This window comes from Poromitra crassiceps (assembly GCF_964638095.1).
Source record: "Poromitra crassiceps genome assembly, chromosome: 8".
In the NCBI taxonomy this organism is placed as follows: domain Eukaryota; kingdom Metazoa; phylum Chordata; class Actinopteri; order Beryciformes; family Melamphaidae; genus Poromitra; species Poromitra crassiceps.
The window spans coordinates 4,590,218-4,601,007 of NC_139629.1; the positions used below are offsets into that span (position 1 = coordinate 4,590,218).

General features: G+C 45.2%; 1 protein-coding gene across 1 annotated transcript in view; it reads right to left on the reverse strand.

Moving 5' to 3' along the window:
* The window catches only part of kcnh7 (potassium voltage-gated channel subfamily H member 7), a gene marked incomplete at both ends in the record, with an annotated part of 60,040 nt that extends 51,804 nt beyond the window's left edge, over positions 1 to 8,236 (reverse strand). Inside the window, 2 exons of the mRNA XM_083642244.1 lie at positions 7,359 to 7,589; positions 8,161 to 8,236. Of these exons, the coding sequence (XP_083498370.1) occupies positions 7,359 to 7,589; positions 8,161 to 8,236 (307 nt within the window). The remainder of the gene's footprint in view (positions 1 to 7,358; positions 7,590 to 8,160) is intronic.
* Between the last annotated feature and the right edge of the window lie 2,554 nt (positions 8,237 to 10,790).

The following is a 10,790-nucleotide window of genomic DNA, read 5'->3' on the forward strand; positions in this document are numbered from 1 at the left end:
TTATGGACAGCCACGCTAGCAAACCACCCCTTTGTAGAATAAACGATGCTCATTTCCCTATAATTATAACCTGATTTATCATTTGTATTTTTTCTAGGGCTGTCCCCGCATACCATTTTTGGGCTTCGAAGCTTCAGTGACAAGTATTCGAATAGATTGGGAGCTTCGACGGGGGCGCGGCGCACGTAGTGACAACGAGAGGCGAGGAGAAAAATCGGGACTTCAAGGATTTTCCTTTTTTATTGAAACAAAAATGGATAAATATAATAATAATCAAATAAATGACAGCCATAGCTCATGAAAACAAATTTGCTCATATACAGTAGCCCCTGGTGGCTGCATGGTCAAACTGTCGCAGTTTCAGTGCGGGCAAGTAACGTTAGATGAGAGCTGTGAGGCACAATGTCCTTGTCGAACAGAATAAGTAATGATAATGAATGTTGCTGCATAATGAATAATGTTGGATTACTATTTCAAAATAAATTCACGAAGAAAAACGAAGCATTCGAATACTGATTTTGGAAATCGATTACCAATGGCATCGATTGAAGCCTTCGAAGCCTCCGCGTCAGCCGCCCGAATTCTTTTCTCTTTCAAATGATCTGAAGTTACGGTACATTTTCCACAGTGGAAATATGGAAATCTTCTCAGCGCTGTAAACGTGATGTAGCCTACTGCGTTTATGCTTTGTGGTTGCACTTATTTTGTAATTCAAACGTGTACAGACACTTGCACATACATAAATGAGTGGAAACCCGATGAAGGAAAGTTGGGCATGTTTCACCACATACCGTGAGCGAGCGAAGAGGGCTGAGAACCATGAAATATGGATGTGCTCTCTGTTAGGGGGGCAGCCATCCAAGTCTCATAATGCAGCACACCTTGTGCACTGTGAGGCACTCTGTGTCCCCTATGTCCTCTCCTCTCGCTCCCCCCTGCTACCAAAACCCCCTGGGCAGGGGTCAGAAGACCCTCCAGGTGCCCTCGGTGGGGAGTCACCTATGAAACCCTGCACCCACGCACACCACATGTGCCAGATCATTCAGCGTGGTCCGCTAAGCTGCTGCGGTTAGTGTAGCCATTATCCATTTAACTGCGCTGCGCCGCGTGGTGTCAGCTTCCTTTTGTTAAGACTCATTCAGTTACAAAGTATTATTACACCCAGTGGAATTGGATAGTTTCACAAAACCATCAAAGGGAAAGCATTTAACTGATCTCATTGATTATGCATTATCTTTGAGGAGAAGGCATGTGTCATGATGTGTGTGCTTCCTGCCCTGACAAAGCCGTCTTGGTTGTTCAGATACAAGGTAACACAAAAATATATGAAGAAATGGCCCTTGTGATAAAAGCTTTTGCTGTGCTTCAATGGTCTCCATTGTCCAGTACTTTTAATTTCTCAGCATACGCATAAGCAGCTTAACGTTTTGCCTTCGCGGAGCAAAGAGACAATGCTTTGTTGCTCATGATGTCACCAGCTTCCTCAAATCCTGACAGTACTTTTCAGACATGGGACCAAGTCACTCTGGTGAGGTCCAAGTCTCAAGTAAGTCCCAAGTCATTTGGTCCAAGTCTCAAGCAAATCTCAAGCAAGTCTCAAGCCATTTTGTTTTGGGCAAGTCAAGTCAAGTCAAGTCAAGTCAAGTCACAGGTTTTGTAAAGTCAAGTCGAGTCCTTAGTTAAGGCAAGTCATGTCCCAAGTCAAGTCACTTTTCCCCCCCATGCCCAAGATACTATAGTCTTACCTTGCTTCATAAAGAAGAAAGACATGGTATAATAGTGATATTATTGGCCAATTTATCTAACCTGTTCAAAACGTATGACAATGAATTGAATTTGTATTATAATCATTGATATTCAGTGAAATAAATGTAATCAAACAAAAGTCAAATAACTTTATAAACGCTTATTTATTTCTTAACTGCTTCTCAGTAAAAAAAAAAAAATCCCCGTCAGCTTTAAACAGTGGAATGATGACAGCTAGACTACAATGTAATCAAACAAAAACAAATAACTTAAACTTAGAGTATTTATCTCTTCTCAATCAGAACATTAATATAACATTAATATAAAGAATATTAAATGAATATTGCCTCTCAATCACTGTAAACAACACTGACTAGACAGCCAGACTACAACATCAAACTTTGTGTGCCTTCTCCCTTTCTCCTTGAAAAAAACTATCCAGTGAGAGGAGCGTGATTAGCCAGTCATCCAATCACGACGATGCCATAAGGAGGAGCATGACTGAATGACAATTTGTCATTGGATGACTCAGTCATGCTCCTCCTTATGGCATTGTCGTGATTGGCTGTCCGTCATGCTCCTCTCACTGGATTGTTTTGTAATGCCGTTCCAGCGTTCCAGACAGAGACACTTGACAACGTTACGTTATCATATCATTTCATCAGTATATCAATGGGAGCTGGGGCTCTGTTTGTTTCTCTGTTTGTTTGTTTCTCTGTCCCACTGTGTTTGTCCCACTGTGATGTCATAAATCCCACTGTGTTTGTCCCACTGTGATGTCATAAATCCCACTGTGACATCATCCGTGATGTCATCAACCCACTGTGACATCATCAGTGATGTCATCAATCCCACTGTGACATCATCAGTGATGTCATAAATCCTACTGTGACATTTTCCGTGATGTCATAAATCCCACTGTGGCATCATCAGTGATGTCATAAATCCTACTGTGGCATCATCAGTGATGTCATAAATCCCACTGATGACATCATCAGTGATGTCATAAATCTGACATCATCAGTGATGCTGGTCTCATTGGCCGCGCAGCAGCCGAGTTGCAGGCGAGGCCGCGCAGCAGCCGAGCTGTGAATGCGAGCTGCAGGACGGGCGACGCAAGTGAGCCCACAGAGCGGGCGAGCCTAGGAATCGAGCGCGCGACATCCCTAGTTATTTAAAGTGACAAACACATCACCTCTCAAGTCAAGTCAAGTCTCGAGTCTTTAACTTCCAAGTCCAAGTAAGTCTCAAGTCATTTATGTTTTTGTCAAGTCAAGTCGCAAGTCATCAAAACAGGGACTCGAGTTGGACTCGAGTCCAAGTCACCAAGTCTGAAGATTTCCAAATTGTGGTTATAGACAGGAGGGGTCAAACAAACTGTGTCACACTGCAACCATTCTTTTTCCCCTCTTCGGTTTTGCTCCCATTTTCTCCCCAATTGCACTTGGCCAATTCCCCCTGCTCCACCCCCTCTGCCCATCTGGGGAGAGCCGTAGACTAGCACTGGGAGGATCACGCTATTCCCCCCAGTTCCCCTCCCCCCCGAACAGGCTTCCGACCGACCAGAGGAGGCACTAGTGCAGCGACCGGGACTCAAACCCCACCGGCTTCCCACCCGCAGACACGGCCAATTGTGTCTGCAAGAACGTCTGACCAAGCTGGATGTACCGCTGCCGGGAACTGACCCTGGGTCTCCGCGGTGGTAACACTGCAACTATTATTATTATTATTAAACAATGACATTTAATACACATCATATTCTGCGTGGCTATTTCTGAGAGAGAGAGAGAGAGAGAGAGAGAGAGAGACATTGATAATAACGGTGTTGCCCGTTGTTGAAGTTCAGCCTATCCGTGCTGCTAACGCTGGTTTCGTTTCTGCTCTCTTTGAACCTTGCCGCGTGCTTTGCGCTGTGGAGCAGGTGTGTGCGGAAAGTGGAGGGATTTAGCCGAAGGAGCCGTTTTAAGACGAGGGATTAACAGATTTGCATGGGCACCGATCATTTAAAATGCAGTTAAGAGAGGAGACACGATGGAAACACAACCACTTTCCAGCCCATCAGCTTCAATTTGTAGACAACTAGCTTGGATCAATAGGGGGCCACCCACCGCTCTCAAGGAGGCCATCAATGTTTCATTTGCATTCCGCCACACAGCTGTGGGAGCGCGTGCACCGTGTCCTCTCCTCTACAGCAGTCTAATGCATTTCCTCTGTAAGCTGTCACCACCACACTGTCAACGCTGCTGACATCTTTATTCATGAGGTGCAGCGCGCTCACTGTAGGCTCCTCTGAGGAGTATTACCACGCGCTCGCTGTAGGCTCCTCTGAGGAGGAGTATTACCACTCGTGTCTTGAAGCCTTGATGCACACCGGGGGGGAGGAGGATTGGGAAGAAGCAGGGAGCAATGATGATGATGTTGGAACTTGGTTTCTATGGCTCCTTTAGGCTGCCATGCTTTGAAACATGACAGGCACATGAAGCTTTAGACAGACTAACAGGCAGCGCGTGGAGGAGGATGGTTTAGACAGACTAACAGGCAGCGCGTGGAGGAGGATGGGTTTAGACAGACTAACAGGCAGCGCGTGGAGGAGGAGGACGGGAGACTAACCGAAGTGGCTTTGAAATCCGACTTGTCAAGAGAGGCGAGCGGGAGAAGTCCTCGCCGGCAATCCCCCGAGTGCCGTGTGTGGAATATTGTCCTGCTTTGTGTTTTGTGACTCTCTATTGGAGCGAGGAGCCACAGCTGGTTTAGGGTTTCCTCTTGATTAGTAGAAAAGCGTATGGACTGATGGCTGCTGATGGTAGATTAAACACGTTTCCATCCGTGGCCTAGAATCTCATCAAACTCACGATGAAAAATTCAGGCGCTGGCTCTCCTTCAATGATTAAATAAAATCCTATGGCTCTTTCGGGGGTAGACTACCGCTTGTAGATTCGTTGGAAGATAGTCTCCCGAAATTGAAATGTGAGTTCAAAGCAAGACTACGACGAAAGCGGCGACGGTTGCTTTTAAACTAGTGCAAACTTTTTTTTAATAATCAAAAATCAGATGATCGATGAATCGATCAATCAACCAATCAAGCATGGTGACCACAAAGAACTGTGCGAGAAGACGGCAGGAGCAGGTGACAGTCAATCTGGGGATTTATGTCACATCATTAATTCTCTGTGACAGAGGATTGCTGCCTCTGTTGTACATCATTCATCAAGGCAGGGATTTGGCAAAAATGAATGACAGACCAATAATGACAAACAGCAGTGTTGGACAATGGTTGGACCTCAATGCTAAAATGGTTGGCATTCAAGACAGAAAAGCTGACAATGCTGTATTGTAGGCTAACGTATGGATTATTGCTAAACATATAATCTTACTATATATTAGTAAATTGATCACTGTATTATTTTATCTCATCACTCTGTCTGTAATGCCTGCCGTGTCTACCTTTACTGCAAACTACCATATGGGTGAATGAATCGTGCAGGCATCGCATCTTAAATACACACTTGACATAACTCGATTTCCGGATAATCCTGATTTCACCCCGTTGTCTCCGCAAAATTGTACTTGGCCAATTCGCTGTCCCGATCGTTGCTCCACCCGAACTGGGGAGAGTTGTAGACTAGCACTTGCTTCCTCCGATACATGTGCAGTCCCCAGCCGCTTCTTTTCACCTGACAGCGAGGGGTTTTACCGTCAGGACTTAGCCCGTGGAAGGATCGCGCTATTCCCCCGTTTCCCCTTTAGAGTATAATGGCACTAGTGCAGCGACCAGGACGCACATACCCTTAATCTGGCTTCCCACCCACACAGACACAGCCAATTGTGCCTGTATGAGTGCCCAGCCAAGCCGGAGGTAACACCCCCCGCCCCGTGTTACCTCAAACCTGCGTCCCTCGTGTTGGTAGGCAGCTGAATCATCATTTGATTTATAAATGTGTATAGAAAGTGTATTTCTATTGTAAATGGTAAATGGTAAATGGACTGTATTTATAGAGCGCATTTTGTATAGTCGTATCGACTACCCAAAGTGCTTTCACATGAATACCTCACATTCACACATTCACATTCACACACTCACATTCACACACCGACGACCGTCTGCAGCCATGCAAGGCGCTAACTGCTCGTCGGGGGAGCAGTGAGGGGCTTCAGTGCTGCCGGGAGGAGCCAGCCTGGACCCGGGAACCTTTCCCGCTTCCCAGGGGAAAGCTCTACCTCCTCCTGAGCTAATGCCGCCCCCGTAAAGTAGCTCTACCTCCTCCTGAGCTAATGCCGCCCCCGTAAAGTCGGTATCACACGACTGAGAGGAGATACAAGCCAGCATTCCAACAGACAGTGTTTGAGTCACCCATGCTGATGCTGTGAAATAAGGCGGGGGGTGGGGGTTGGGGGGGTGGGGGGCAGCGTTGTATAATTCCACCTTTGTAAGGTCTTAATAAGTTGTCATGTGCAGCTCTTGCTGTAACGCAGTGACTTTTTGATTACTAATCGCCCTTTCCCTTCATTTACCGAGTTATAATTCATTTTGACAAAGATCCTTGTGATCGAAACGTCATTAAACTGACCGGGAGCTTGATTCTTCAGTGTGCAGACTTTATTTATTTAGGAGGCCATTTACACACCTGGCGTGAATATGCGTTTTCTGCCATCAGATTGCAATCAGATTGTACTGCACATTAACCTGATTCCATGTACACCTGGCGTTAACATGCATTTTCTGCAGTTTATCATTTATTTGTCTGGGCACCTGCCTACTGAGTGGATGATGTGCGCGCTCTACTTTCTTCTTCATAATACAATTCTCACACAGCATATCAGTGAAAACAATGAACGGGAGCCCCATTGTTTTGATATGGATACTGTATATGCTGCAGCAAAGACACTGCTTATGTTTACCATGCAAGACATATCTTATTAGAAGCCATTTACACCTGGCATTAACATGTGTTTTCTGTCATCAGATTGCAATCAGATTGTGCTTTATCCCTTGAAAGTACAGGTGTAAACGCCCCCAAGACGCATTGGAGAAGGATTGCAATCTGATCGGCCAAACCACCTCCGGAGGTGGTCACGGATGCATTGTGTACACATTGAACACAAGTGTAAATGCAATGTGTCCTCTCAATCTGGATACAGTCAGCAGCAACTGTATGCGGATTGAGAGGACACCCATTTCTGCCATCAGATTGCAATCTGATGGCAGAAAACGCATGTTAATGCCAGGTGTAAATGGCCTCTTACATTCTGTCGTTATATCCCTGTTGCCATAATGAGGGACGATCAAAGCTGTATATTTACTTACAAAGTACACAAATACTACACTACAAATACCTTCAGCAACTGCAACAATAAGAGAGATGCTTAGCGGAGTGGTTTTAGAGCTGACCTGATATTATCCTTATTGTTTTGCTTTATCAAGGGCAATGTCTTCCCCCCCCAACCTGAACTGACTCTGGCTGCTCAGTATCAGAGTGACAAGCCACGTTCTGGAATGGTCATATTGCGGAGCTGTGTTTGGGTGCTCTCTCTCTGGGACAACATGTCACCCATAGACCCCTCTCCGCTTCGGGGTATATATGCTGTGACAGCCAGGTCACTGACTCACTCACCATCCTTGCGGTGGTAGGTGATCTCCACCTTGCGCTCCTCTGCTCCCAGCACAGCCTGGGACACCTGGCTGATGGCGTGTCTGTCGGTCAGCTGGCCGTAGAGGAAGTCACAGGTGCACGGCTTCTGCATGATGTCTGGTCTGGAGAAGCCGGTCATCTCACAGAAGGCATCGTTGCAGTAGATGATTGCACAGTTCTGCACCCTGGCGTTGGCAATCACAAATTTCCGATCTGCATGGAGGAAGAGGGGGTAAAAGAGTATATGAATGCACTGTAGACTGTCTACTGTGGTACATCTGACCTCCTACACCATGGTGTCCTGTCACAAATAAAAACAACGTAGCCCTTTCAATTTCACCGTGACCATCACTATCAAGCATCTTTTTAATGGAGCTGTACTACCATATATGGCAGCAATAATAATAATAATGATAATAATAATAATAATAATAATAATAATAATAATAATAATAATAATAATAATAACAAACAAAAACAAAACAAAAAAACCTATACCTTATTTGACAATGTAGGCAATAACTCAACAATTCCATCATCAGTTTGTCTTCTTATCAAAGAAAATATTCCTAAATTTCTATTTGTTTTCAATGGGAACAAGCTAAGCAATTTTAAAATGAGACAAACGTGACAAAGATTTTACACTCATTCTCCCCATTCCTCACTTGTTTCTTAATTTCTAGTTTTCTACAAGTAAGCAAATTTAGTTAGTAACCATTCGCGTATCTAGTCTAGCAGTCATCATAGGTCATTTCCCGTCGCACATCATGATGGAAATACTTACTCTGACCCTCGAATTTCCGAATGATTATTCCAAGGAAGGTGTTTTGTGGCGCTACGTGACCTCTTCGCACAGGCATGATGTTTGGGCAGGAGATATCCCACAGACAGTCTTCAGTAAAAACACATTCGCAAGTAAATCCCGAAGTTACAGTAGTTGGCTCTCAGCAGCGATGTTTCCTTTCTCACAAACCATTACTACACTCGGCTCTCATTTCACTTTCATTGACCTTTCCTAGTTTCTCCGAGGAGTTCCTCTTCACAGCCTGCGTACCGGAGCATTTATGAATGCGCTCCTCGCCGAACCGCGTGTTATCAGGGAGGAGGATGATGGCTTGTTGGGTCCGATCCAGCTCGCAAAGCATCTCTCGTTGGAAGAAGAAGGATGCGCTCTTGACGTCCTCCTCGGTACTACTAGTGCTGTGCTGCGCTGTGCTGTGCTGCGTTGTGCTGCGCTGTGCTGCGTCGGACGCTCCACAGTCACAGCGGACGCGGCTTGATGTGCCAAAGGGGAGTGACGTTGCTCCCAGAGTCCCAGGGGGCTTTAGTTTCCTTCACCTCGGGTAAGGTTAATTCCCAGCCTTGTGTCATAATAGTGAGTGTGTGACATAATCGGAAACGCAGTTCGCAGGGGGTTATTTCGAACTGTGTGTGTGCTTTAATTCCCTGCTGCACGTTATGACAAGAATAATGTGAAAAACCGAATGATCCCTGTATGTTATGCAAGGCTGTGCTTTTCTTTATTGAGGTTATGTCTTCTTCTATCGTTTGGATTCCACAACTTGTTCTTGTACACAAACATGTGTCGGCTCATAACAAAAGATGAACTGGGCTGAGCCGCTGTCCGTGGTGCTGAAGTTTCACTTCCACCGCTGCTATGGGAGTTGGGGAAACAGTTACTTCACTGAATATACAGTGAGTCGTCTATCCGTGTTGTGCATTAAAACGCGTCTCCGTTTGAGATTATTTTCTCTCAATCATTCATGATATTTTTGATGAATGGCTACATTCAGAGAGCAGAGAGAAAAAAGGAGTGCAGTCAGTCTCTGCAGACTGCAGCCTACAGCCAGGCGGTGTAATGTGTGTGCATAATGCACAAACCCTGCTTACAGTGCTGGAACATCTGCCCCAGTATTTCAGCAGGAGCTCAGCATCCATCTGGTCCATTGAGAAAACGGGTTGGATGATAGCAAAAGATACAAACATAGATCATAGATATCAAGAGGTCCTGCATTCTCCCTGACAACAACGAGTAAAAGCGCCATTTAGTACTGGCTCTTATTACACTATTGTCTGATGATAATTGAACAAAAATGTCACCCAAAATGTGATACAGTGGAATCTTTTAATCTTTCCTCCCCAAACAGCAGATATGTAGCACTGGTTATTCTATCGACATCTATTAACAAACAATACAGCTAAAACTCTTGAGTTTTAGATTGATAGCTCAGCTCATAACATCTAGGAACAGGTCATTTAAATTGCAAATAGTCACTTTTCAAAGTAACTTTTCCCCCCCAATAGTGGTGGCATCATCAAACATGTACTGTAGTTTAAACACTACCTACGTGATTACTGCACCTTGTTTTCTTACTTTAGCAGCGGGACCTCGAAACTTCAAACTCGGTTGCAATATTCTTTTGCTGCGTAAGACATTTTGAATTTAGTTCGTTTAGACAGTTCGCCACATGTTTCACTTTAGCTTCATGCTGGCAGCAACATTGTATTTTAGGTCAGAGCATAATACAGAAGCAGGTTGTGGCCCTCGTTGATGTGATATTTTGTTGCCTCACCTGAGCTTGTGTGGAGCTGCAGGTGTGTGGCTCAGGGAAGGGGGGGGGGGGACACAGGCACACACACCCCAGGTTTTATTGCAGTATTCTTGGTCTAAATTCAGAAGATCAGAACCAAAAAAAAACATGTGGCACTAGTTCTCATGTTCTTACACCCCTCTCAGAGAAGCCGTATCTTTAGCTGAACTGGCAACTTTAGGGCTTTGCAAGAAATATGCAAGATAACGGTAAAGTGTTTAAGTGTTCCTCCTGTACCCGTGAACACGGACCTCCCCCCAGGCCACGCTGCTTTTGTCTGCTGGGTTTTATTAAATCACCATTGCATTAAGCCAATCTTGCAGCTCTCTCACCCATTACTCACAACACAGCTACAGTCAGACCTTTCAGAGAACAGCCATTACTCACTAACAATCACATTAGGAGGGAACCTGTCACATGTGTTCTGTGTCCTTTGTTTTGTTCTGGTACCTTAGGATAAAAATTAAATGGATTACTTGTCCATTCTGGGAGTTGAATATCTTATGGTATGATGGCTGATGGGAGAAATAGCATTATTGTATACGCATCGCCGCTCAAGAAACATACTTGATTAATATTGATTACCGAGTATTAAAAGCAAAGGGAAACCAGCAATGCGTCAGCAAGGGTGATATTTACTGACCTCATTTGAGAGAGCGCCACACACGGGAAACAGTTTTTCCCTGGAGCCCTGTGTGCTCCTGGGTATGAACTACTCCAGCGTGCTGGAGCCCTGTGTGCCCCTGGGTATGAACTCCTCCAGCGTGCTGGAGCCCTGTGTGCCCCTGGGTATGAACTACTCCAGCGTGGAGCCCTGTGTGCC